The 27,071-nt window shown below is 40.3% G+C and overlaps 3 protein-coding genes across 5 annotated transcripts; 1 reads left to right on the top strand and 2 right to left on the bottom strand.

Annotated features, from left to right (window-relative positions):
- Positions 1-727: 727 nt before the first annotated feature.
- Positions 728-21,387, bottom strand: kif22 (kinesin family member 22). 3 transcript variants are annotated; one of them, XM_054767815.1, is made up of 13 exons: positions 21,292-21,387; positions 9,262-9,469; positions 9,065-9,192; positions 7,124-7,275; positions 6,844-7,053; positions 6,168-6,558; positions 4,176-4,296; positions 3,975-4,095; positions 2,474-2,651; positions 2,290-2,384; positions 1,805-2,002; positions 1,648-1,707; positions 728-1,561 (listed from the first exon to the last, which is right to left on the bottom strand). In XM_054767815.1, exons 2-13 carry the CDS (start codon positions 9,447-9,449, stop codon positions 1,532-1,534), a joined length of 1,872 nt encoding a protein of 623 aa, XP_054623790.1. In that variant the 5' UTR covers positions 9,450-9,469; positions 21,292-21,387; the 3' UTR covers positions 728-1,531. The 3 variants fall into 3 exon arrangements, with proteins under 3 accessions (XP_054623790.1, XP_054623789.1, XP_054623788.1); XM_054767814.1 differs by lacking the exon at positions 21,292-21,387 and adding an exon at positions 9,670-10,844 and having other exon boundaries at positions 9,262-9,464; XM_054767813.1 differs by lacking the exon at positions 21,292-21,387 and adding an exon at positions 9,670-10,844 and having other exon boundaries at positions 729-1,561.
- pagr1 (PAXIP1 associated glutamate-rich protein 1) lies at positions 10,085-11,782 on the top strand. The gene is made up of 5 exons (XM_054767817.1): positions 10,085-10,294; positions 10,516-10,699; positions 10,853-11,186; positions 11,261-11,349; positions 11,428-11,782. The coding sequence occupies exons 2-5, from the start codon at positions 10,537-10,539 to the stop codon at positions 11,661-11,663; spliced, it is 822 nt and encodes a 273-aa protein (XP_054623792.1). The 5' UTR covers positions 10,085-10,294; positions 10,516-10,536; the 3' UTR covers positions 11,664-11,782.
- On the bottom strand, positions 13,213-26,814 carry tlcd3bb (TLC domain containing 3Bb). Its single transcript, XM_054767816.1, has 7 exons — positions 26,218-26,814; positions 23,356-23,568; positions 23,185-23,268; positions 22,090-22,315; positions 21,292-21,387; positions 16,032-16,141; positions 13,213-15,899 (listed from the first exon to the last, which is right to left on the bottom strand). The coding sequence occupies exons 2-7, from the start codon at positions 23,478-23,480 to the stop codon at positions 15,644-15,646; spliced, it is 897 nt and encodes a 298-aa protein (XP_054623791.1). The 5' UTR covers positions 23,481-23,568; positions 26,218-26,814; the 3' UTR covers positions 13,213-15,643.
- Between the last annotated feature and the right edge of the window lie 257 nt (positions 26,815-27,071).

Raw genomic sequence — 27,071 nt, forward strand, 5'->3', positions numbered from 1 at the left:
CAATTTGTTGAAATAAAATTCTTAGCTTAATTATTATAAATCAAATAAGTATTACGCATTTTGGACCAAAAATTACACATTTTATGCGTTAAAAATATACCGCATATTATAAACAATAGACAAGTAGTATTTATAAGATACTGTGTGTGTGTGTGTGTGTGTAGATTAGTGTGGAAGTGTTTTCCCCCTTCCTGATTTTTTTTGCATGTTTGTCACATTTAAATGTTTCAGATCATCAAACAAATTTAAATATTAGTCAATGACAACACAACTGAACACAAAATGCAGTTTTTATATAAAATATATATTTTATACAGCATATAATTTATATTTTATATAATTTGGTCATTGTAAAAATTATATACTGTAATTTAGTGTTTTTATTTTGTGTATGTTATACAGTGATTTGAAAAGGTGTTTGCCCCTTTCCTGATTTATTTTTTTTGCATGTTTGTCACACTTAAATGTTTCACATCATCCAACAAATGTAAATATTAGTCAATGACAACACAACTGAACACAAAATGCAGTTTTTAAATGAAACTTTTTAAGGGAGAATATATATATATATATATATATATATATATATATATATATATATATATATATAGTACTAAAATACTCTAGTATTTTATTATAGAGTATTGATCATATACAGTATACACAGATATAAAATAGTGTATTATAATTTTTACATCAGTTGCAATATTTTTTTAATATACACGATATATATATATATATATATATATATACACACACACACACACACACACACACACACACACACAAAATCATATACACTGTATAGGGACAGGACAGAACCATAGTTATACAAACAAATCGTCATAACAAAGCATAGTTTGTTCTTCTAGCTAATCAGTCTGATATGTAGATTAGCAGAAATACTGTATTTGTTCAAATCAAATAGCCTAAATGCTAAAATATAAGATTTTCATGACATTTACCCCCTTTGATCGTATAACTGATCATAAAACTTAAGCAAACATGATTATATGACATACAGGCGTAATTATCGTCAACATCTCATCCTTGTAACATTTTTAAAAGCCCAGAAAATGGCTGAAAACGCCTCCAATTTGTAGAGTAGTCATATCCACCCATCAATAATATATTTCGACCCAAATTTGTCAAATTAGCAATAATTAGATAAGTGATTCAGGAATCAGCAATATCCATAATTTATATCATATTATTATTTGAATTAAGAGAAAAGGGTGGATAGTGGAGGGAAGATCCACGGCAACCTCTACCAAAAATCCACTTCTGAAAACATCAACTAAAGTGGCAAGTGTGTCAAAACTAGCAAGGTGGTGGTTGTGTAACGATGCATCTCATTAAAACAAAGAGTCAAGGACGTGAGGTGTTTAATGAAAAAAAGAAGAGGGAAGCACCATCTTCTGGAGTACATGGGTTACTACAACAACAAAACAAACAAACAAAAAGCTTATCTTAGATAGTGAAAAAACATTTTTTAGGTTATTTACATGGGCGGGATAAAAGAAAAAAAAAATCACTTTCCAATCGCACTCAAGATGTTTGCCTGGAAATAAACAGACCAAGGATAAAAGATATCAGTGCCAGGCCACTTCCTAAAGTACATCAGCACATTACAATACAAGAACTTACCTTCATAAAGGAGGAAAATCTCTTTTCTGTCATACCTTCCACTTTACATAGATCTTCCAGCTGCATAATGACAGGCACACAGGAGCAATTATAGATGACTTCAAATTTTTTTTGCTCCGTTTTTTTTTTTTTTTTTTTAAACTTTCTTCTACATCACCTTGTAGAAGATGCCGTGGATCTCCCTCCAGCCCAGGATGAGCTTGGCCTTCTTGTCGCCGATCTGCTGCAGGCCTTTCAGCTCTTTGAGGGAGCCTGTGTTGAGGATCTGCAGTATCTTCTGTCTGGACTCTTCCAGGATGCATGTGTCCAGCTGAGATTCCCAGGCCTTCAGCATGTTTTCTTTATCATCCGGGAGCTTGAGAGTAGAATGTGAGGGAAAGAGTGCTGCGGGTTATTAAGATAGGGGTTTCATGTTTAATACTGCGGTTGCAGTGGTCTAGATCTTCACTGAATCATACTGGGAGCTACTTCTAACATTTTGTCCCTCTAATGGAGCTAAATAAATGCAGTTCTGTACCACTTTTTTTCTTTTTAACAACAGTGACAGTGTCAATTTTTCAACATGTGTTGATGCATCTTTACTGCTGCTGAAATGATGTTTGATAAGGTCTAAATCTAATTTGAGACAGTCTGGTTTCTGACCTCCACGTGATCTGGGAGCATCTTGCCCACTTTCTTGATGCAGACGGATTGTTTCCTGACCACTGCGAGCTGATTTAGAGGCTGGAGCTGAGACACTGCAAAGGAAAGAACGCACTGGGGTTTAATTCCGATCACATGAGTGAATTTACTTCATGAGCCAACTAGAAGAACTTATTAGACTAACCCTGCAGGGGTTGCACGACGGCCTGCTTCTTATTGACCTTTGCGACAGTGGTTGGTTTTTGCTGCAGAGGAGCCTCGTTCCTCCTGAAATCTGCCTCCCGACTTGTGGACTTTTCCTGCGCCAGCTGACTCAACATCATGGCCTTGCTCTCGAACTCCTTCTGCTTTTCTTTGAGCTCCTGGATGAGTAAATACAAGGTCTGATATCAAGTATAGTATCTAACAATATTCAGCAACATTTGTATTACAGTATATCTTCTCCCTCAGTGAACCAAGCGCTGGCAGCACTCATGCAGCTCCAGAGTATGATGCTGTCAACAGCAGGCGTGACAGTGGAGATCAGTGATTCTCAACTGGTGGGTCACAACCGAGCCATTGCCAATGGGTCGCGTGGCCTTTGCCAAAAAAATAAAATAGTGTAATAACCTGATGTCCATGAATGCATCTCGCCTCTGCGCTATTTGCTTACTACGCCACCACGAGGTGCATACCATGTTTATGGGTGACTTGGTCCAGCTTGAGCAAGAGCGGATGGACATCGAGTGTGAACTTAACGTGCCGTGTGTCCGACACACAGCTACTGTAGAAGATGATGACGGCATAAAGCAAAAGCTCACGTTGTGTTGCATGGGGAATTTCTGCCCACAATGAAGACTACCAGGCACAGTATGACTGTACTGTTTAATGGCCAATTTGATCCATTGAACCAGATAGAGAGGTGTGGTCTACAGAAGCAATAGTCCTATTATTATTATTATTATTATTAAACTTGCCTACTGAGTGTTGAATCAGAGCAACTGGACTCACTTCTTGTTTCACTTCTCGTCCATGTGCAGAAGATCTGATTCAGCTTCCGAATACGCCATGTACTGAAAACCTTTACACACACATTTTAAATTGAAATACTTTTTAAATTTGTGGATAAAAACATCATCGTTGCTGAATTGATTATGAAACTTGCTTTGTGCTGGCACACAGTGTTTGGCACTCTCTCAAATTCAAACTGCACTTTAATGTGTTTTCATTAAAAGGGAGTGTTTGCAGCTGGCCCAGAATGACACCGCCGGAGCTTGGCCAAGGCTCCTGCAAGTGTGTCTTACCTGGGGTGCAGCGTCCACGCTCGGAGCAGGAAGAGGGCGGGATATATAATGCACCTTCAAAAGCTAGCGCCCGCTAGGCAGCCACGTACCATTGCAAAGTCTTTTTACATTTCAAATTTAAATAAATAAATGTTATTTATTAAATAAGATATTTGAGAAGTTTACGTTAAAAAAGTCCCGCAATTTGGGTCGCTGCTTGTCGTTGAAGGGTGATGGTGGGTCCTGCAGGCAACCCTGTTGAGAACCACTGGTGTAGGTAATTATCCTGGTAGTTACTTGTGTTGACAGCTATTGAGACAACGTCTACACTGCTTAGAAAGTGTACACTGACTAGTCTTAAGTATATTCATGTTTAGTGTTGTCCCATAAATGTTAGGGTTTTTGTGAGATACTGTTTGTTACCTGGATCTCCTTGCGAGACTGGGCCACATGCTTTAACATATTGACACTGTCTTTGTCCTGGCAGCTCATCATTAGCTTCTCCAGAGCAATCAACCTGTCCATCACTGATGGCTCTGACAGACTGAGGGAGGAAGGACACACGGGTAGAAAAGATCAAGAGACTGTTGTGTACACCTGCTGACAGATGGTGCAGTCTTCCACCTGTGGAGATGAGCTGAAGCGGAGGAGGCATCCTGCTCAGTTTTCTTCTCTTCCCTGTGCTTCTTCTTGTGGGGCATGGTGCCAGAGCCCCCTACCTCGTGCTCCTCTCTTGCCCGCTTCACTGGAGAGAAAGCAGTGAAAGAGGAGGAAATTATGTTTTATTTAGTATGCAGCACACAAGCGCAAGTCCTGTTTGTGTACTTCTCTGCAATGTGAGGGGGGATTTATCTGGAAATGCTTTGGGAACGCATTGCAGTGCCTGATTGGAGGGATCGTTCCTTCAATCAGGAGACCTCCAATGTACATTTAATTTCTTACCTCTGCATAGGAAAAGTGCATTATAACCCCCAAATCACAATGACAGTGTAGAAACCTTGGTGGTGGCCATTGTGAATTTAAAACGTCAATGAAGAGTTGTACAGCGGAACCTGATTACGTCTGTCCCGTTTGTTGATCAACTCAAGTCCTGGTGCCACTTAGCAATGTGCAGTTTTCCAAATGGTATCATTACCAGCATTATTTAAGCGGACCCTTAATTGTGAATTCATTCAGACTAACCTGCCTTACTTTGTAAAAGAACATGTTTCAGTTGACTATTGGTCATGATTTTTTAAATGACTTGTTGAGACAAAATGTTTCAAATAACATTACATTGCATATTGTTGTATTTTGCATTTTATTTGTGAAATGCATCCAGTGGCCTCACATTAAGAAGCATAATTCTTTACACGAGATGAACTGAGAACTGACAGTTTGAGGGAAGAGCTGCTGCCTATACTCGGTTGATATCTATTGGAACTGAAGTGCTGGGCAATATCAGTATACTGTATCGAACATCTATAAGAATGCAAATATCCAGCATCTCAAATAAAAAGCTCTAAAAATGCAATTTTTTTTATACCGTAAAGCACCGTGTATAAACCGCACTTTTTTTCCCCACTGGTAAGAAGCAAAAAATCGGGGTGCGGTTTATACACGATGACAGGTCTGTGACCAGACGCAGAAATTGACGAGAAGCCCATTTCAGAATAGCCGTCTGTGGGTCAGACAGTTGCTTTGACTTTAGCGCCTTCTGCTGTACAGTTGCTGAAAATGCTTGTGTATGCAACTAACTTATCTGACGGCTGTCTGTATTTTCACACAGTGAAACGATCTCTATATACACTGAAGCTAACCTAAGCTTCCAATGTAAAATACAAAACGGAGTTTATTCAAATTCACACTGAAGCAATGCAATGAAATAATAATAGAGAAAAAGAGAAGCAGTGAAAGATATCAAAACATCTCTGAAAATTGCAAATTTCTTTATTTTGATTTATTATTATTATTAATTTGTGCTTAGCCATAATATTAAAGATCTAGATGCCGAAGTTCAGATTTCTCCTTTATTCTTCTTTTTGAAATTGCTTAGTACGTTTACGCATGTTGATTTGAGATGAAAGAGTTGGCGAGCATTTATGGACAAAAAAAAAAAAAATTCCCCCCCGCCGTGAGCCTGAAAATAGGGGTGCGGTTAATACACGGGTGCGGTTTATACACGGTGCGTTACAGTACTAAAAATGTGCCTCTCACACTTACAAAACACATTTTAAATTTAGTTTCACATATTAAGGAACAATTACAGACAGTATTGTACACATCTTGTCAAAACATCTTCCGGTGCTGGAAAATATTGAGTGAATTCAACTTGTGAGACAGCTCCCTCTGTTGGATTCTCTTTTCCACCCTGCAATCAAACTACAGTACTTTCTATTTAAATTACAATAAATTAACCCAAATTATTTACAATTAAAAGCAGCGCTAAAAAAAATAAATAAAAAATCCGCAAATAGGTGGGAACCTACTGTACAATCTAAAATGAAATGTAAAACATTTTAAAAAATGTACATATCTAATTTGTCTATGCTAGCTAGAGGTTCCAGGTTCCACAGCATTTCAACATGCATTGTACTTTGTACTGTATGTCATCTATAATGTCTGATATGGACTCACCCGACTGCACAGCCACAGTTTCACACGTGAAGGGCTTGTTTACGATGAGCTTGGACTTGGCTGCAAAGTTAAGCGTGCTGAAGGTATCGAAATAGTACTTGTACTCGGGGGCGATGTTGGTGATCATGACCGAGTGCGCCGAGCCCCCCAGGGAGTCCTGAAGTAGGCGTGTCAGTTTACTATCTCTGTAGGGCACACGCACAGACGCGCCTGAGTTGAGGGAGTCCACCACTTTGTTGAGAGTGAAGAGCGACAGGTTGATAGCGCCGCTTTCTTTCAGGCGGATGCCCTGGTTGCCGGTGCGACGGTTGTCCTCGGAGCCAGCCAGGTCCACCAGGTAGAGCTTGCCCGTTTGTTGGCGGTGAGCCAGGGCGTGTTGAGTCCTCACCACCTGCAAGGACGAAAAAGGTCAGACGTGTAGGACGAGAGAGAGATCGCAGGGGGGGAAAAAAAACAGCTGACACCTGTTTGTACCTCTCCCAGAAAACTCCCAGAAAGCCCAGCAGTTGCTAGCGGGAGAGTTGCAAGAGAGGATTGATTTTAGCATCGGCTACCAAATCCTGGCCTATTGCACAGAGGCCATGACCTGTTAAGATGCTGTTCTAGGCTTCTAGCACAAGCCACCCAGATACGAATATCGCGCGCACGCACACACAGACACGCACGCTGTGCAAACCTTTATGAGGAGGACAGCATGGCTGCGGCTGGAGCGCTGGTTCAATTTGGTCGACGCTGTGGTACGATTGAGACTGGCCGGAACAAACTGGCGGTCGAAATCCGAAAAGGACGAGATTGTCGTGTGAGTGAGGCCGGGTATGAGGATGTTCTTGTCCTTGTCCTCTCTTATGGGCAAATCCTGGGAACTTGGTGACAAAAGATCTAGCACCTGAGTGATTGAAACATCATTACAACCAAGCATAGGAATTTAAAAACAATGCAGGAAAAGTACCAGATACCTTTTCGTTGTAAATCTCTAAATAAGACATGCCAACAGCGTAGTCCCATCCCTCGTTCTCATTCTGACCATTGACCAAATGGAAGACTTCACCAACGGCACGAGGAATCATGCCAGGATGCTCTGAAGTCCCCATCATGGTGTGTGTCTTGCCTTAAAACAAGAAACCATAACAATGAATGGCTTTAACCGATGTTTCCCCACCATCATATTAGCCCAAGGGTGTACAAAGTGTGGCCCGCGGCACATTCTGCATTCTGAATGAAGTTGTAATTTTGGAAAATTAGGTGGAAATATAGGTTAAAATATTACTGGAATAAAGTCTAAATATTATGGAAATAAAGCCACAATCACAAAGAAAGTTGAAATATTTGGATTTTTTTTTTTACCCAGCAGAAATAGAAAAAAAGAGCAGGATTTTTCAAGATTAAGTCAAAATATTAGGAGAAAAAAAGTTGCATTTAATAATAAAAAAAAAAGTCTAAATTTTATGAGAATAAACTAATATGAGGAAAATGAATGTAATTTTAGTAGCATAAAGTTAATGGTTTTTTTAAAGTCGTAATATAAAAAAAATATAAAGTTGTACGGTAATTTTTGGAAAATTAGGCTGGGGAAAAAGTTATCATATTATGACAATAAAGTCAAAATATAAGTCGTGTTCCCTCGTTTATTGCAGGGGATAGGTTAAAAAAACAGCCAAAAAATAGCCCGCAATAAGTGAAATCCGCGAAGTAGCCAACTTTCTTTTTTAATTTGTTTTTTTTTTTTACAAAGATTATTTATGTTTTAAGGCTGTAAGACCTCTCACCATACACTTTATACACTTTTCTCAGACAGGACACAAGAAATTATTAAGTAAGTTATTAAGTCGTATTTTTTTCCTGTGACCGTGCCTTTTCGTCCTGCTGCCGTTCCAGTGTACTGTAGCGTTTTTGTATCCTTGTTAAAACATATTGCTGCAGTCCTTCGAACCGAAGATTCATTTACACGCTAGCAAGCAAGCCCGCGATGACACAGAAGACACAGGGCAGCACGAAAGAAATTGACAATGGTATACAGCCAATCAGGACACAGAAAACAATGGGCGGTGCAGAAGGACACGATGGAAGGATTAGGTCTCACAGCTGGCCTGGGAACGCCTTGGTGTCCTTCCGGTGGAGCTGGCCGGGGACTGGGAAGTCTGGGCTTCCCTACTGAGGCTGCTGCCCCCACGACCCGGACCCGGATAAACAGAGGAATATGGATGAATGGAAATTATTTCCCATGTATTCATGTTATGCAAAACATGTATGAAATTCAATTCAGGTTTGTGTCAAATAGTAAAAAACTTCCATCCATCCATTTTCTTTACCGCTTATCCTCTTTAGGGTCGCGGGGGCATGCTGAAGCCTATGCCAGCTGACTTCGGGCGACAGGCGGGGTACACTCTGGACTGGTCGCCAGCCAATGGCGGTGCACATATAGACAACCATTCACACTCACATTCATACCTATGGATAATTTAGTCTCCAATTAACCTAACATGCATGTTTTTGGAATGTGGGAGGAAACCGGAGTACCTGGAGTAAACCCATGCACACACGGGGAGAACATGCACACAGAAATGCCCAAGGGAGAATCGAACCCAGATCTTCCCGATCTCCAGACTGTTACTGTGTTGGAGTAAAAAAATTGTTTCACTAAAATAATGGTTAAAAAAAAACAAAAAACTATCCGCCCTAAAGTTAATTTTTTAATAATTACCTATTCGTCCGGGGCCCTTGGAGTTGTCTAATGGCGGCCCTGGCCAATTGCACTCATCATAAATAAATTGGAAAATGCACAATTAATCCATGTGATTGGTGTCGGCCCATTGCACTCATGTATGATCAGTATCAGAATCGGCAGCATAAAGCCCTGTTCGGAGCATCCCTATTAAATATGCAGCCATGCAACATACCAGCTCCTGTTGGCCCGTAGGCAAAGACACTGACATTCTGCCCCCTCAGAATGTGCGGCAGAATGGGCTTCACCGATGAGAGGAACACCTCTTGTTGCGTCGCTTGCTCACCGTGAAACACATCAAAGCTGAAACAATATTTGCAGCATGTTTTAAAACAATTCTGGACAGGCATACGTAATTTAAGCGACACTTACTGATATTTCACAGTTTCAGTGGCATTCCTCCAGTTGATAATCTCTAGATTCTGTGAATCCAGCCCTCTCACACAAGGCCCCTCGCCTTTCTCATCTTGTTTGCCCATATAAGGCCGCAGACGAACAGCAACTCTTACCCGCGAGGCTTTCTTGCTTCCATTATCTGATACTGTTACACGCTGAGCCATGGTTTGGCCCTTCACCTGTCCTGGGAAACATGTTTAGGATGTCAATTTGTTTCAATAACAGGCAACACAAAAATGCTGAACCATCAATAATGAGCCATCTCTCATGTGCATGTGTATGTGCTTGAGGGACGCCACTTCGCTATCGTTTAACCATCAAGCTAAACCACACAAGACTGAAATTCCACATATTACATATGGATATAAAATGTCTGTTACTTACCTTTGTTCTACACAGAATACCTGCAAAAATATAGTTGGTAATGTCCTAATTTCGCCTTCAGTAATCTTACGTTGGCCCGATATTCTATTTTATAACAATGGCGAGCAGGACCTAGGAACTTCGAACCGAAAAATTTTCAAACTAGGGGCCACGAAACCGGAAATAATAACCAGCCAATCAGAACACGCCAAAGCCTAGGCTCCTATGACACCACGATTTTTATATAAAATATACACATGCATGAAATACAGTAGTAAGTATGAATGTGTCTTGTAGTACATCTTAAAATTAAAAAAAATTACATAATTAAATAAAGTGTATTCCGGCCTGATTCCCAGATCGGCCACACCGGAAGTGGCGCCTGAAGTAGATCTCAAAACACACCCTTTACGAACTGCTGCAGTATTTTCGCCACATTTGATATAATCCACATGACGTTTAGTCAGAGACGCACGCGGGTGGCTTATTCGGTCAAAATGGCGCTATGTTTACCAATGTGTTGTCGTTTAATTATCCCAAGCTAGCCTCATGGAGAGTTTCAGTCATTTAATTCACCGGGGGACATAACTTTACTCAACATTTCAGCGACGAGCACGCTGTCTACAGCAAGAACGACATACATTCGGTAATAATGACGTAATAGTGAGCTAGCGTTTATGTGTGACACTTAGTTCATAACACGATGGCCTGACTTTAGCTAGTCAAATTACAGTATATTAATTAATGTTCGTTTAGTCTTTTGAATGTAAAGCCACCGATCTGCTAATGTGTAACACTACATGTATGGTACTTATAGCTACAAAACCTATTACTCTAACTTATCTTAATTGTCGTCTTATTCCCCAGATTTTTAAATTGCATTGAAGGATGCAGACTGAGGCAACAGATTCGTCCCTGCGAGAGGGCATTCAGGCTCTTGGTGTAAAGGACACAGAAGATAAAAATGAAGCCTGCAAAGAAGAAGAAAGCGCAGCGCAACAGGATGAGATGACAGCTGTCGCAGAGGACACAGCAAGCAAGGACGAAAAGGGTAATCCAAATCTGATAAAAAAAAATAAGGAAAAACATGCACATGTTGTTTGCTGAAGCTGGTTTGCACACACTGTCCCTGTGTATCCCATTTTTTTTACACAAAATGTAATTTTATTCTCTCGTTTCACTGTTTTTTCTACTTGTTTTCCAGCACAAGATACAGATGGGTTTGAGGGTGATGCACATGTAGACGCACCTCAACCAGACACATCACTTGTTGACAAAGAGGTGATGCATGATGCAGAAAAGGATGGCGAATGGGAGCTAGCCTACAGCGACGAGGAAATGGAGGACCCCAATAACTGGATGCCCCCTCCCGCCGAGATCAAGAGACTCTATGAGCTCCTGGCCAAAGGCGAGATGCTGGAGCTCAACTTCGTGCCTCTTCCCAGGAGGCCGCCCACGCCCGAACGCACCCCATCACCCGAGAGGGACGATGATGAGGATGCGGAGCAGGAAAGGGAGAGGAAAGAGAGGGAGCGCAAGTTAGTATAAAGAATCCTTTTGGAGACATTTTCATCTGCATGGATTGTGTACTCAGCTTGTGTTTTCTTCGCAGGCCTCCAACTCCAACAGAGTTTGATTTTGATGAGGAGCAAATGCAAGCCACCCCAAAAAATTCTTTCATAAACAGACGCAGAACACCAGGTGTGTATTCCACTGCTCTCCTGCACTTTGCATATCCTCTGACATTAACATGTTTTGGTTTTTCTCCTCTGCCAACAGGCTCATCCGCTCGCTCCTCTGTCAAACGAGAGGCAAGACTGGACAAGGTGCTGTCGGACATGAAGCGCCACCGTAAAATTGAGCAGCACATACTGCGCACAGGCCGAGACCTCTTCAAGAGTGAGAAGAAGCTGGATGAGGCGCTGTCACCCAACCGCCAGAAAGAGCGTGACAAGGAACGAGAGCGAGACAGCAACCCAAACACCATCTTCTCCCCAAGGCAGAGGAGATACTGAACTGCAGTGAGAAGGCTCTATTTCTAATCTAAACTTGACTTTTTTAATGTAACAATCTTTGTATGTTTTCTATGTCTGTTTTGTATTATGGCAATAAACATGCTAACAGAAAAGATGGCTGATTTGTTGCAGTCAATGTATGTTAGGTGTCACATTGTTGTGAAAATTAGCTAAGAAACCATACGAAATGCAATCATTTTAGTCATATTTGGGGAAAAAAATTATTTAAGAAGTAGTGCACAAAGACCAAACATTTAACCAGCACACAAATATTCAGCTATAACAACATTAAATGTTTGGGGCACCGCAATGAACATCCTTAAAACATCATACCCTGGCCATATTTAGTGTTGTGTCATTTTTCTTTGTATGTTTTCAGCACGAAATAACACAAAGTGGCAAAAAAATGTAAAGCAGGGGTGTCCAAACTTTCTCCACCTAGCGCCGTATTCAGAAATACTAAAGGATGCATGGGGCCACTTTGGTACAGTTTGTGCATTAAAGATGCTAAACCCAACAATTGATATTAAGCTACAGTATCTGATCAAAAAATGTCTATCTTTGTGTTATAGTTGACAAAGCAAATTAGTGTCATATCTAATAATATACCAATAATAATCAATTTTATGCTTAGAATATGCCGAGGGTCAATAAAAAATTCATCACAGTCCAAAAGTGTCCCCTGGGCCACACTAGGGACAACCCTGACGCAAAGCGTTGCTGAGAGATACAAACAGATGCATCTAAAAAAATTTGAATATCAAGTGCAAAAGTTGTTTGATTTCCTCCGGAGATTACGAGACCAATTATACTACTCACAAAAAGTTAGGGATATGCACAGCTGTTATGTTAGAGAACAGCAAGTTGTGCGATAAGCATTGAACATGTTGAACGCGCATTCAAAATTAGAGAAGCTCAAATGAAGTTCTCCTGTAAAGGTTATACAGTAGTACATTTTAGGTCCATCCTGAAATGTACCTGAAATATCCCTATCTTCTTGTGACTAGTAAAAAAGTTCAGGAAGTTTTGGCAGTTGATTTGCCAATTAGAGCTCAATTCAGTAGTTTGCAATATTGACCATTTTTAAAATTTTATGGATAAACTGTATTGAATTTGGGGGTTAATTATAATCATCAAAATTAAGAAATACATTTTTAAATATTTAAATGTGTATAGAGAATTTAAAGAGTAAAAGTTTCATTTTTTTTGTATTGAACTACTGAAAGATGCCTTTTTAAAACTCTAATTTATTGAGATGTGTTCTTAAATAACTATGAGGTACATTTTTTTTAACAATTCCGTATTGAAAATTGTTACTTAATATATGCATATGCAACTACATTGTTAATTAGAATGTTGTAGATTGTGCTGGAAGTTTCCAGGATCCTTCAGCTGACAATATCAGAGATCATTTTGTAATTGTTAAAAAAAAATATATATATATGAAAATTTAAAAAAATAAATCACTTCTTACAGTAGCTTGCAGCCGAAATGTACATATTCAAAACCGAAAAGGTGGCCATTATATAATTTTGACATCATGTGCTTATTTCTCAGCAATGATCGCCCTCTAGCGGCCTCCTGTGGAACCTGATACATAACACACCACTAACATGTCAATGAAAAAGAAAAACAAAAGAATGACACAGAATGAGGACAGAGAAGTATATTTCAGATAAGTTTGAGTAACATTGCAGCCTTCACATAAGGCTCAGAAGCATAGAGTATAGTATGGATGCATAAATATGCATTCAGAACCACAAACCCAAATAAATAAATAAATAAATACTTACAAATAAATAACAAGCATTTGATGGAATATACAGTACATTGGTTGAAATGTTCTTGTCGGGAAGCAGTGGCCGGGGAGGGGGGGGGTATTTTACTCTGTGTTGACATGCCCACAGTTAGTTGACCAGATGTTTTGGCGCACACACACACACACACACACACACACACACTGCTCGGGTCTTGGTTTCTTATTTTTGATCTTTTTTTCTCCTTTGACCCATTTCCACAGAGAGTGCAGCTGCTGCTTTAAAACAAAGACAAAACAGACAAACCCGGCTGGCTTGTCCACAAAGACGGTTCATAGAACCTGTGGCGCTATTTGCACAATGTAAAAGGTCTTTAAAAAAAAAAAAAAAAAATGTACATGGTGAATCCCAATCCCACAACACTATTTTCCCTTCAAATATGGCAACATTGCAAGTCCCTCGATAATGCCCTGAACAATGCTTTGAAAAGTACCCTATTTTCACGACCATGGGGCGCACTTAAAAGTCTTCAATTTTCTCCAAAATGGACGGGGCGCCTTATAATGCGGCACGCCTTATGTGTGCACCGAGTTTTAAAATCTGTAAATGTTGTGTGACTTTGATGAGCGCTCCGCTTGACTGACTGGGAGCATTTCCTGCTGACACGCTGCTTATATAGAGGAAAGGTGGACGTGACTGAGAACAGCATGCGGACGTTAAAGGGGGAAGGGTGTGCGTGAAAGAGGACGCTAAAGGCACACCCCCAGTAGGTACGTATATACTGTAGTGCCGGTATGTGCATTGTGCAAAACAACATCGGTTTGGCTAAGGACCTCCGAAAATGGCACCTACAAAGAGACACGCTTACGAAGCACAGTTTAAACTGCAAGCTATCAGTTACACGGAGGAACATGGCAATCGAGCAACCGCGAGATAATTCAAGATCAACGAATCCATAGTCTCGCAAGTGGAGGAAGCAGGAAAATGAGCTTTGCCAAGTCAAGAAGATAAAGCTGGAGCCGCACGGCAACGAGGCTGACTCTGACAATGACGAAAGGGAACCTGGTGTGTTTGATGGAGGACTTGCCCCGCTCTTCATTTGGGATACAAAAGATGAGGACTTTGATGGATGTGTGGATGAGGATTAATCAAAAATAACGTGAGTACATTGTTAAATACTTCAATAAAGTACAACCAAACTCAGTTTTGCTCCCGCTGCCTTTTTAAAAACATATGCTAGCATGCATGCTGGCTTATGTTTTATCATGCCTGCGCCCAATAATACGGTGCGCCTTATCTATGTGTTAAATACAGAAATAGCACCTGTAACTGAGACGATGCCTTTTAATACGGTGCGCCTTATAGTCGCGAAAATCCTGTACCTTCTGTGAAACATGATGGCTAATAGAACACATATTCGGTGGAGCTAAAACATCCATGGAAATTCCTTTAAGTGTGTTACCACTAAATGGAATGAAATCATATCTACACTTAGCTGCACAAGGAGTAGTTTGTGTAAACTAAACTGAGGTGAGGTTTCATTGAATGATCTGTAGGAACATTAGATGAAAAATAAGAGACACATAAAAGAAATATTAATACTGACATGAAAAGGACTTTACATGGGCTATGTACACCCGTCACATCGGTTTCCTTCACCTGTGAGGATGAAAATGTGGAAAAAGGGGGATAAGGCAGCAGAATAGAGTCTTATGAGATGATCTCAGTCTGCAGGTTGCTTACATGTTGTGACAGTGACTACATAGAGGATACGGAGAAACACTAACAAGTTGAAATACTGCTAAGCCAGGATTTTTTTTCCCTTTTTTTCGCTTTCTTCTAAACGTGAGTTTGGCCTTCCGTCTACAGCAAAAATGTTCTAACATACAATATAATACATTCCTATGGACCTGCTCGTCCTGAGAGGTCAGAGTTTTGATCTACAATGAAGGAAATGGTCACCTACTGTATGCTTGCAAAAGATCCAGGCTAGATCCTCTCCTTCCTCTTACAGTGCCTGATGACATCATTAAACGTTTCCTACAAAGCTGGAGTCCTTGAAGGCCAGCAAACCTAAAGGTCATTGGGAGACGCCTGCAAAGACTCCAGCGCTATTTGAGGCCATCGTCTGTAGCTTTTCACCTCCACCATATTGCTACCTCTTTCCGTGACATTGGTACATTCGCATCTACTCCCGCCTCCACCCGCCGGCCACCACTCTTCTCAGTGAGTGGCCAGCTCGGGTTCTGTGGAGCGTGCGCTGTAGCCGTTGGCCGGCTGGGGGCCTCCTGTGCCGCCGTCAGTCGTGGCTGCGCTGGTGCGAGGTCTCCGGGAGCGTGAGGAGCCTGTGAAGAGTCGCAGAGCGCCTCTGCAAATGAGGGAGAACCAATATAGCTGGGGGGCCATGAGCAGGGCAGCCCCGAGGTTACAGTGCCAGGGCACCGACAGGGGGACCAAGTGGAACGGAATGGACGCGTACCTGCAACCGGCACAGGGGAAGACACGAGGGAAGTGTTGAAGTGAACGCCGCTTTGAGTACAGATGAAAGATGCAGGCTTTTGAAAAGCTCAGCGAGGACATGAGAGAAGAGAAATGGAAAGAAAAGACATACCTTCCATAGACGTAGTAGAGGTAAGGGAAGAGGAGGACTCGACAGATGAAAAAAGTGATCAGCATAAGAGCCCCATTCACTTTGTGCAGGAGAGTGTGTTGCTGTTTATACTGAGAGCGGGAAACAACAGAGAGACAGAGAGAGAGAGAGAGAGAGAGAGAGAGAGAGAGAGAGAAGCAAGCAGTACAGTTTGGTTCAAGCGGTAATTGTCTTACATACTAATGGGCTCCAATTTGATAGCAAGAGCATGAATGTCACTTATTTGACCAAGAATCTGTTGATGAAATAGGAAAATGTTATGCCTATGTATGATGAAACTTGGGTTTAGTTGATCTTGATACAGTGCAACCCGTTTATGTCGACGCCCCTCAGACTGGCTGACTGACGTTGACATAAGTGGTTGTCGCCAGAATCAACATTGAAAGCAACCATTGCTTGCACTTTTACTTTACGGACTTTGGCCAGAGATATAAGGAGAATGGGCAATAATAAAGGATTTTTCCTCCGTTTTTAATTATTTTTTGATTCTTCTGTTTCCTAAACATTTATAAAGACAAAAGTTTTATAGGCTGATGAATGTTTGAGGCCCATCTCTGTACTTTTTGGCAAATTCAAGCCTGGCCTTCCTATTCTTCTTGCATCTTCTGGTGTAGCCATTGTACTTGTGTTCATTAAGTCTTCTATGAACAGTAGACAATGATAACGTCACTCTTGCCCTCTGCAGGTTGTTGTTGATGTCACCAACAGTTGTTTTATGGTCTTTCTTTACAGCTCTCACAATGTTTCTGCCATCAACCGTTGATATTTTCCTTAGTGTACCTGTTTGTTTTGTCTGTTACTTAGTACACTAGTGGTTTATATCTTTTTCAGGACATTCCAAATGGTTGTACTGTCTATGACCAATGTTTGTGCCATGGTTGTGATTGATTTTCCATCTCTCAGATTCACAATTGCTTGTTTTCCCACCCATTTTTCTCTAGTCTTACCATATATATTTATTGGGCAGGGATATGGGGAAATAACTATAAAAGTAGACTTCACTTACTAACTGTACCACAAAAAAAGATCAATTCGGATAATCCATAATGCCACAGCACATACAAACCCTCTATTCCTAAAATCACAATTATATTAGAAATATGGAGAAATATGAAAATCCAATTAAAAAAACCTATACGCCAGCACAATGCTAAAAATGTTCAGCATATCAGTATGTGGAATCAAATTATGGAACAGATTAAGTCAACAATGCACTAAAATGACCCATTTCAAGAAACAGTACAAGCAGTTGATGTTTACAAAGTAAAAGGGAGAAGAATCCTGAACCACAGAAAAATACTATGCAAAGCCATATGTCAACTGCACTTTATGCAATTTACAGCAACTTGTCCATACAGATTTACAAACCTCAACTTCATCTTAACACACTGTTATATTGTAATATTGCTTTATCATTTCTTGTGTTATTCAGAAATGGCAAAGGGAACACGTTGAATGGGAAATGAACAAATGTATCAGCAATTGATGTAAGATGGATTAGCAATAGTGAAATATATTATCAATTTGATGTGAAACAAAGAGGGGGTAGGATTGAATAAGCTCTGTTTCTTGCTACTCCTTCTGGACATGTGGAATTAGGAATTGTGATATATGATGTGATGTATACTGAAGTGAAATGAATGTTTAAATAATCCAAATCATTACCATTACCCATAGACAGCTATCCGGTTTTCATGTTGTTTTCACCTCTAAATGCAGTCTACACCGGCAAAACCTATCCTACCCAAATCTGAAACATTCAGTGCTATTTTGAACTGAATAAGCAATGTAATAGGACACACCTGGGGAACAAAACACACCTGTTAGTCACATGTTCTAATACTTTTTTGCTCACATAAGAAATGGGTGAGTTAAAAAAAAAAAAAAGGTGCTATCTGTGAATACCTGGAAATAAAAGCTGAAATGTTGCTCTCGGGTCTAGTATTTGCCAAATGTTTTCAGTCTACAGTGCATCAAAAATAAAGAAATTGACCTCAGTGTTCCAATACGTCTGGAGCGCACTGTAGTTTCATGACACAAGCACAATTATTCAAATGTGTGATGGAAAACCTATGCAAACAACCCCTACCAACATTCTATTTCTATATTTTATATTACATATAGAAGGAAATCTTGATAGACACAATACTGTGTGTGTGAAGGCATGGGTTATGAAAAGTATGTAAAGGTTAGAGCTCAGAGTTAAACAAATATGGCGCAGTTACATTTGTTTGTTTGTTAAGTCTGAGTGCATGTGATGTGGACATTAGAGGGGGGATACACTGCAGGAAGTAGTCAACCTGCTTCAGGGAGATAACGTTAAAAAAATACAAGCTTTTTTCCTCCATTCACTGTAACACACTGTTGTTATGGGTGTAAGAGGGCCTCCCATTAATGTCACAGCTTTGATCACACGGTCACTTATCAAACAAGCACAGACAACCAACCGAGGCGGGTGCTGAGTGGTGGAGGACGAGCTGATAGTGTATCTGCTAACTTCCAGTGTGTGTGTGTGTGTAATGTTTATTCAAGCAAACTACGTTACCAAGTGATGACTGGTGATTTTGAGAGAGTGAGAGAGAGAGAGAGAGAAAGAGAGCTACTGCTAGTGTTAAGAAAATCATCAGCAGCCATGTGAAAGCGCAAAACAAGTTGCATGCTGGAAAGGAGCAGAGCCGTGTGTGGGTGTATGTGTGTGTCCCACCAAGAGTGACAAATGAAAATGGAGAAGGCAAAGTTCCAACGAAGAAGACACGTTTCCACCAAGTTGAGTTCTACATGGGACGGTTTGGAACGCTGTGGTTAGCAATGTATTTGTATTTGTACTTTATTTATCACACACCGGGGAAATTCACTTGGAATGGAAATAATTTGCGTTTGACTGTGGTAGGTAGGCCTGTCACGATAACAAATTTTGCTGGACAATAACTGTCCCACAAATTATTGCTGATAAATGATATTATTGTCAACATTATTTTTGAGACAATTTTTTCATTAAAGTAATGATAATATATGACAAAAATGAGAGTACACCATATCTAAACAACTTTAATTTCTCAAGAATATTTAACATTGTAACTTGAAAGTCAAGAGCTTTTTTATAAAATAAATTAAACAAACATAATAAATTAAACAAAGAAAAAAAAGACAGAACAAACCACAGTCAAAATGAAATGGACTCTCGTTCTCATTTAGCAAAAATTGCACTTATACAAAAATGGCAATCAATCACAATATTTCTGATTTTGAATCAGTGACAATTTCGTTATTGTCTGAATATAGAGAAAAAAAAACAGAGAAATAACCCGGAAATACTCTGAAGTTCACATTGTGTGTCAATGCAGACGTCAGCTCATTTGCATACACACTTCTTTGATTCCTTGTAGCAACATTGTGTGCGGAATACACTGTTTACATTTAATGAGTTGTACCGTTTTGTCGAAGTTTGATCAAAGTACACGTTTTGGATGCAACAAAATGCGTTTGGTGCACAATGAGGTGTTATACTTGGGAAATCAGCTGAAACATTAGTTCCACCGTTTTGTATTATTTATTTCATTCATCTTTGTCACAAACCTTTTCATGTCACATAGTAAAGATTCACAAATGCATTGAAATTGACATGAGATTGTGTTTTATACACAATAGGAAAGTATTTCATCGTGTAGCACACGACACACACAGCTAGCAAGTGCACTGAAGTGCTGCTGCTGTGTGTGCATTCGCTCAAAGCCCCGCCTCTCACCACTGGGATAAAGAGACTGAATGACTGACAGGAGGGTTCACTCATTCCGTTCATTCCGCTATAGAACCAAAGATGCACAGAGTGAAACCTCTTGTCATCCAGCATGTTTGGTAGAGAGAGAGGAGGAAATGTCAATATATCGATGCCAGAAAAATGATCGACTTTGTTTTTATTTATCGTGCGGTTAATTGATTTATTATCGTTACAGGCCTACTGGTCAGTTTTTTTTAGTTGGCGGCCTACTTCCTGGTTCATGGAGGATGACAAATGGATGGCCATGGATGGATGGGGTTTTATTTTGCCTCTGCTAAACATTTAGTGGAAATTGCTTGTGCTGTTATTGTCATACTACAAACCAGCAAACATGTCTTCAAGTGATTCTTAACTGGTGGGTTGCAACCCAAAAGCAGATTGAGGGTCTTAATCTTGCGGTTTTATTGTGAAGGAGAATTTTTTTTATGCAGCGGGGTGTCTCCTCCTACAGGTGGCAACACTCTGTATTACTATTTGAAACCTGCTGTCATAGAAGACCAACAATGTTTGTTAGTTGTCAACTGCCTTGATGTTGAATGTGCCAAGCCTGTCTCTTGTTGAGTCTTGTTGGAGAGTGTTTGACTGTCTTGTATGCTTATTATACAGTACATCGTTTAAATGGGATTTGCATCTTAGTTACCTATTTGTCATATTTGATAGTGTTCTAAATTGCCTTGTAAAATCACTAATGCTAAATGCTAGCTCATATATGGGATTCTCAATGTAAATTAGCATCGAGCTAGAGCATTTGTTTAAATGCATTTCATTCAATGTCACATGAAATGGAACTCAGCTGGAGTCTTTATTGAAGACCTGTTATCTGTCTGCTCAGCTAGGTAGTCGAGACCAAAAAAGTAGAGACCAAACGTAATAGAAAACCTTTGCAGACACTTTTTGTTAAAATAATTTTGAATTTATGGATGAAAACACATTGTCCCTGAAATGCTCATTAAACCTGTTTATAGTGCTGGCTCACTGTATTATTTTGTACTACCTTAAATTCAAACTGCATTGTCTTTTCATTAAACACAACATAATTTTACAAAATTGAATTTAAAAATTTCTGCAATTTGGGTCGCTGCTTGTCATTAAGGGGTAATGGTGGATGCCACAGTCAAACCAGTTGAGAACCACTGGTCTATAAAACTGCATGGGCACTACAGTATTTGAGGAAATACTGTGAACAGCTTTCAATGCTTTGTGGTCATGTCACCATTTTGAAAATGATGTGTTTGTCCTTCCTATTCCCTTCCTCTTGTGAAGTGATGTCTGTTAACCAGTCAACAGGGCTCAGTGTGTCTTGCTCTACTGTTGCACATCACTAGTTTCACTTTCACCTCTTTTGAGAATGAAAACAGTCATATACTCTATGTACTTCATAGTGGAAATGTGTCTAGAGTGGCACATGCCGCAGACAACAACAACATTCTTGTAAAACCTTACCTGAATGAGTATTTTTCCTAAGCAGACGGATGGAGTGCTGAGCTCAGCCATAAACATTATGCCCTGGAAATAATCTCCCTTTCCTTGACGCACAAACTGGAGGAGAAAGAAAGAGGGAGAGATGGACAGAGGCTAATCGCTGGTCCAGAAAACAATTATATTTTCTGCTCTGCTGCAGGTGGGCTGCAGAGTGCAGTGGCTATAATTATGCTTGCACTGTAAATACTCCTTCAGCTCGGAGTCAGCAAGCAGACAAATGGAGGGCTCAGGGCTCACATCAACAGACAGACAGTCTCAACTCATTTATCAAAACAGATCCAATGACAAATTACATCCATCCATCCATACATTTTCTATGCTGCTTATCCTCACTAGGGTTGCAGGTATGCTGGAGCCTATTCACACTCACATTCATACCTATGGACAATTCAGAGTCACCAATTAACCTAACATGCATGTTTTTGGAATGTGGGAGGAAACCGGAGTACCCGGAGGAAACCCACACACGCACGGGGAGAACATGCAAACTCCACACAGAAATGCCCAACGGAGATTCGAACCCAGATTTTCCAGATTGACAAATTACATGCACAAGACAATTATATGAGTGTTTACCCACTTGCTTTGCATTTGCATTAAAATAACACTGAGCTAATAATTGGTGTATACAAACAAATGCATGTAAACAGAGACCACCATTGTAAAAAGAAAATGACTTCCTGTAAAGATGCAATTTTCCCCATAAAAATCCCCCTCTCCCTATTTGTCACCAACTCATAAAAGAGGTCTGATAGTTACCACAGAAACAGGGAAGCAGACGGTAACCATGACGACATGATGCAGCACCATGAGGAACTCGCGGCGCAGGTAGCTGGTGAGTGCAGAGGCCATGTGCTGGGGTGCCGGCAAGGCCTCCTCGTGCCCTTTGACCCTCAGCTTGTACCAGTAGCACATGAACATGGCGTAGATGTCGTACACAAAGTAGGGGACGGCGAACATGATGTATGTGCTGGTCAGCCAGTGCCTGGGGAAAAGTAGTAAAAAACAGCAAAGGGACATCTCAGTGGAACGCTTCTTACGTAAATTAAAAAACACCAAAAATGAACACAAGTTTGGGGCACCTGAGAGAGACAAAACGTCAGGGACAGATGAACCAAAAAAAATGTCACCTTGTGTTTGTAGCATCATAGGAACACATTCAGTTCTGAATGAACCATAGTTGTAAACAAGCACCATGTATCCCAAAGGGGCTTTGGGCCTCACAACTATCTAATTTCACTATTTGTTCACATTCTTAAAGTTATGCTTGCAAGACATGGGTGTCCAAACTTTTTCCACACAAACCGTCCACTGAAAAACGTAAGAATGCGTGGGGCCATTTTGATATTTTTTTCATTTTGTAAAAAAGGCTAAAACCCATCCAATATGCCAAGACGTTATGTTCTATTTATTTGAAGAAGAAAAAATCAGCCTGCTTGTCAGCTTTGTGTTGTAAGCATCAACATGCAGGCCGATAAAGAATGAGCAAATGTGCCTGTTGTAAGATACTGCAATCTGGAATATGAATAGGAATTACTTTGATGAAAATGACAATATTGGTTTAAAAAAAAAAAAAAAAAGACCTTTTTTTTTAGGAAAAAGAAAAAAGTCTGAAAAAGATTTACATATGCAAACCAACAGAACAGCTGGCACCGGAATTTTTTCTTGAAAAATTTAATATTTTAAGAAATATGATGATATATTTTTAACGGGTCTTGAAAAAGAAAAATACTCTGGATGTACTCTTCTCTATGAACTGCACAGAAATACCAAGAAAAGGCAGCCTGCACACACACACACTGCTGACTCGTCCAAAACAAGTGACAATGTTGTGATGGACATGTGTTGACTCACTGGTCCTCGATGATGTCATCGCAGGAAGAAGCAATAATATATCCAGCTGAAGAAGCCATAACCGCCTGAACCGACGACACCAACCTAGAAAGTGAACCATTAGCAAGTAAGATGACTAGATTTAGCACTAAGACCGTCTGTGCAGAAGGCATCAGGTCTACAGGGTTTCACCTGGCCGACACGATGACAGCGTCGCCCTCGCTCCATCGCAGCGCCGGGATGGACTTTAGGCACTGCTTGGACAGAAGGAAGAGGCCCGGAAAGAAAACTGAGCCAGCAGCAAGGAAGGTCAGCATGGTCCCAGGCTGTCTGTCTGTCTGTCTGTCTGGAGAGGCAAGTCCAGTGGGCAATCTGGTCCTGGAGATGTGTCACTCTTTCTCCTCCCTGTAACACGTGGGAAAAGGTCAAAGGGTAAAATAATCAGCTGGTATTGATCCAACTGATGTATGCACTTAAGGAAGGTAAATCATCAAAGTCCAGAAAGAACATCTTGCCTGTACAATAAATCAAGAGAGGACATTTTGCAGACAGTCTGAATATGCCAGAGCTATTATTCTCAAACTGCGGTATGAATACCAGTGGTGGTACGCGGGCTTCATCTACTGGTATTGCGGAATATCACATTATAGTTATACACATGAAACAACTGCATAGGAAACACCTTGGACTAGTCACCCGTCAATGGCAGAGCACATATAAACAAACGACCATTCACACCAACATTCATATCTATGGACAATTTAGAGCGTAGGTGTCAAACTCAAGGCGGCCTGTGAAAACCCCAAATCCACAATAAACTCACTAGTTATCTTTCTTGCTCATTCTTTTTTTTTTGTTACTGCAGATTGCAAATATCTATAGCAAGCAATTATTTTACTACTTCACTATTTAAAATCAATCTATTAGCCTATGTTAGTGTTCGGGATGTGGGAAGAAGCCAGAGTGCCTGGAAAAAAACCACACGCACATAGAGAGAACGTGCAAATGCCACAGAGCTGTCTCAAAGCAGATTTGAACCCAGATCTGCAGCCCTGTTGCTGTGTAGGGCTGCAACTAATGATTATTTTAAAAATCCATTCATCAGTCGATTATTTTTTAGATTAATCAGGTTTTTAAAAAAGCACATTTTAAATTTCCGCCTCTTAGCAGCAGTCCCTTTAGAAATGCATGAATGGACATTTTCCCTCCCCAAAATCATTGCAAAGAGGTTGAGGAAGAGGAATTTCTCCGACACCGAAATTGAAGTAGAGAAGTACAAACGCCTAAAGAAGTATAATCAGCTGACACCACACCAACACTCTGCTGCAAATCACAGAGTCACTGTCACAGACTGCTACATGTGCATCACCAATAAATAAATAAGAAATAACAATAAATAAACTTTAGGGGCAGGCTTTGCCTTTGGCATCGACTCATCTGCTCTGGGGGAGGGGCGGTGCCTTGTTTGATGGTCAAGTTGTGAAGCACGTGGCAAGATGATATGGACTGCGCTGGACAGGCACAGCCATAGCCATTTGTAGTTGCACTGTTCTACCACTAGGCTTTGTGTGTACGCATGGTAAGAGTTGTGCATAAATGTACGCATTTTCCTACACACAAGTACAAGTGGATAAATCCCATCCTTTGCGTGGGAATGTTCTTACGCACGCTCTACGTACTGTAAATATCGCTGCAGTGGTTTGCTTCGCTAGACATAAGAACAAGGCAAAAATGTTGATTGCTCTTTTCCAAAGTCAAAGCTGATGTGTGTGACTATCGTGTTTTGCCTGAAACGCAAAGATAATAGAGCTGCTTTAATGGATGACTAAGGAAATTTAAAAAGTCACATTTGAAAAGCTAAAATTAGGACATATACAGTACATTTTGAAATGAAACGATTAATTGCTTACCAAAATAGTTGTCGATTAATTTCTTAATCGATTAATAATCGATTCATGGATTAATCATTGCAGCTCTATTGCTGTGTAATAAAAAAGTAAATTGAGCAATACTTTGGTTGTATTATTTTTAATGTGTTGAAGAGCTATTTTCATGTTTGTAACAAAAGCTTATAAAAAAAGGGATCAGTACCGAATCGGATCGGCAAGAATATTTAAAAAATCGGATCAAAAGCCAAACAATGTGGCTCAGGACATCCCTACTCTTACGTTGGTTTGGTTGAGCTTTTAGCTGAAGTTCTTCAGGTTCAGTGGATGTATAGTATGTATAGTATATATAGTATGCGTATACCGATACAAGTGTGGCGCAATAGTTACCATAGCAACACAAATGCAACCAATCTGCCCCTTGTACAGTGCTACGGTCTGGCAGGTTTTAAAAGGTGAAAGCTCATTTTCATTTTTGAATAGGCTGCAGGGCATCAGAAGTCTACTTATCCATGTATTTATGTGCTATCTATTTTGTGGATTTGCTAACTCATTAAAAAAGGTCCCACTAGTGACATTGCACCATTTTGAAATCCCAAACGTCGACAATGTACATCTGAGAAATGTGCTGAAAAGTGTTATCTATAATGTATTTCATAAGTCCGAAAATGTCACACTAAGCTTGGGCTTAGTAATATTTCATTAAATTGTTTGATTTGCATTGAATATAATCAATATCGCAAGAGATGACGCTTATTGTCAAGTGTTTAAGTGTGCATATGTCATGTCTCGACGTGGAAGGCATGACCAATTGTGTGCTAACAATGACGCCAGCTAACGTTAGCGCAAACTGTCAGTCAGTTTAACCGCCGGCTAAAGCTTCACTTTGCCAGCCTTCTACTTTTCTATAGCAGATATAAGAAGGCAGTAGCCTTTCACCACCACTCGGAGACACCAAATTAGAGACAGCTTAAATGTTTAAAGCTTCCACAGCGTTTTGTTACACAGGACAGACAGAGTTTCCTTAGCATGTTATTTGTTTGTAGCGGTTAGCATTAGCCACCAAGCTAGCTGACCCCGCGAACGTTCACCGCAACTAGCCCTAGCAAGCCACTTTGCACATGTATGGAGATAATTCATATTTTTTCAAATAAAGACACATATTTACGCAGAGACTCGGTGGGGTCCAGTCAGCGTCCGGTCGAAACTCGAGACCAGCGGAAAGCGTTTAAAGTCGTCCCGGGGGTCTCCTCCACGATGATCCACATGTTTGTGCGGCCACTTCGACGACGCCTGAAGGGTTAGCAGCAGCGCGCTAACGCTAGCTTGCAGCAAGTTAGATCGAAATCAACAGCGACTATTAGCTTTTTAAAAAAAAACAAAACAAACAAATGTCCAATAAAACACACGACACACTGGAAACACTTAAATCCAAAGCCCCGGGTGTCAGTCCGAAGACGTCGGCTGCTGGTGCGGCGTCTGTGTCATCGCATCTGTCTCGGTGGTGATGCCGCTGCTGCCTCGCAGATGCGACGTTGACTCAACACAGTGGAGTGCTGCGCCAGCTACTTGCTAGCAGCAGCAGCTTGTGGTATGACGGCGATGTTTTGCAAGGCTTCCACTGCATTCTCTCCACATGCACTTGATGTATGCATTTGAAAAATATACCTCTCAAAAACAAACAAAAGATGTAGCACAAAAAGTGTCCACTCCGCATCAATGTACAGTGTTGGAGTCAATGCAGAGTACCATCTCATGAAAGGAGAGTAGAAACAGCCTTGACTGTGTGAATGCCATGTGTACACTTTGAAATATAAAGCAATAATAGAGTTACAAAAAACGTGCAACATTTAAAAAAATATCTTGCATTTTATTTTTTCTCATAATTAAAAAAATGTTTAATTCACTTGTACATTAAAATTGCAACAAGTCAATAGTGCAATAAATAATGTAAATAGAAAAAAACATGCAGCATATGTGTTATTGTTGGTCCAGTATTTATTGAAAAAATACATTTTATTA

This window comes from Dunckerocampus dactyliophorus, chromosome 2, assembly GCF_027744805.1.
Source record: "Dunckerocampus dactyliophorus isolate RoL2022-P2 chromosome 2, RoL_Ddac_1.1, whole genome shotgun sequence".
Lineage (NCBI taxonomy): Eukaryota > Metazoa > Chordata > Actinopteri > Syngnathiformes > Syngnathidae > Dunckerocampus > Dunckerocampus dactyliophorus.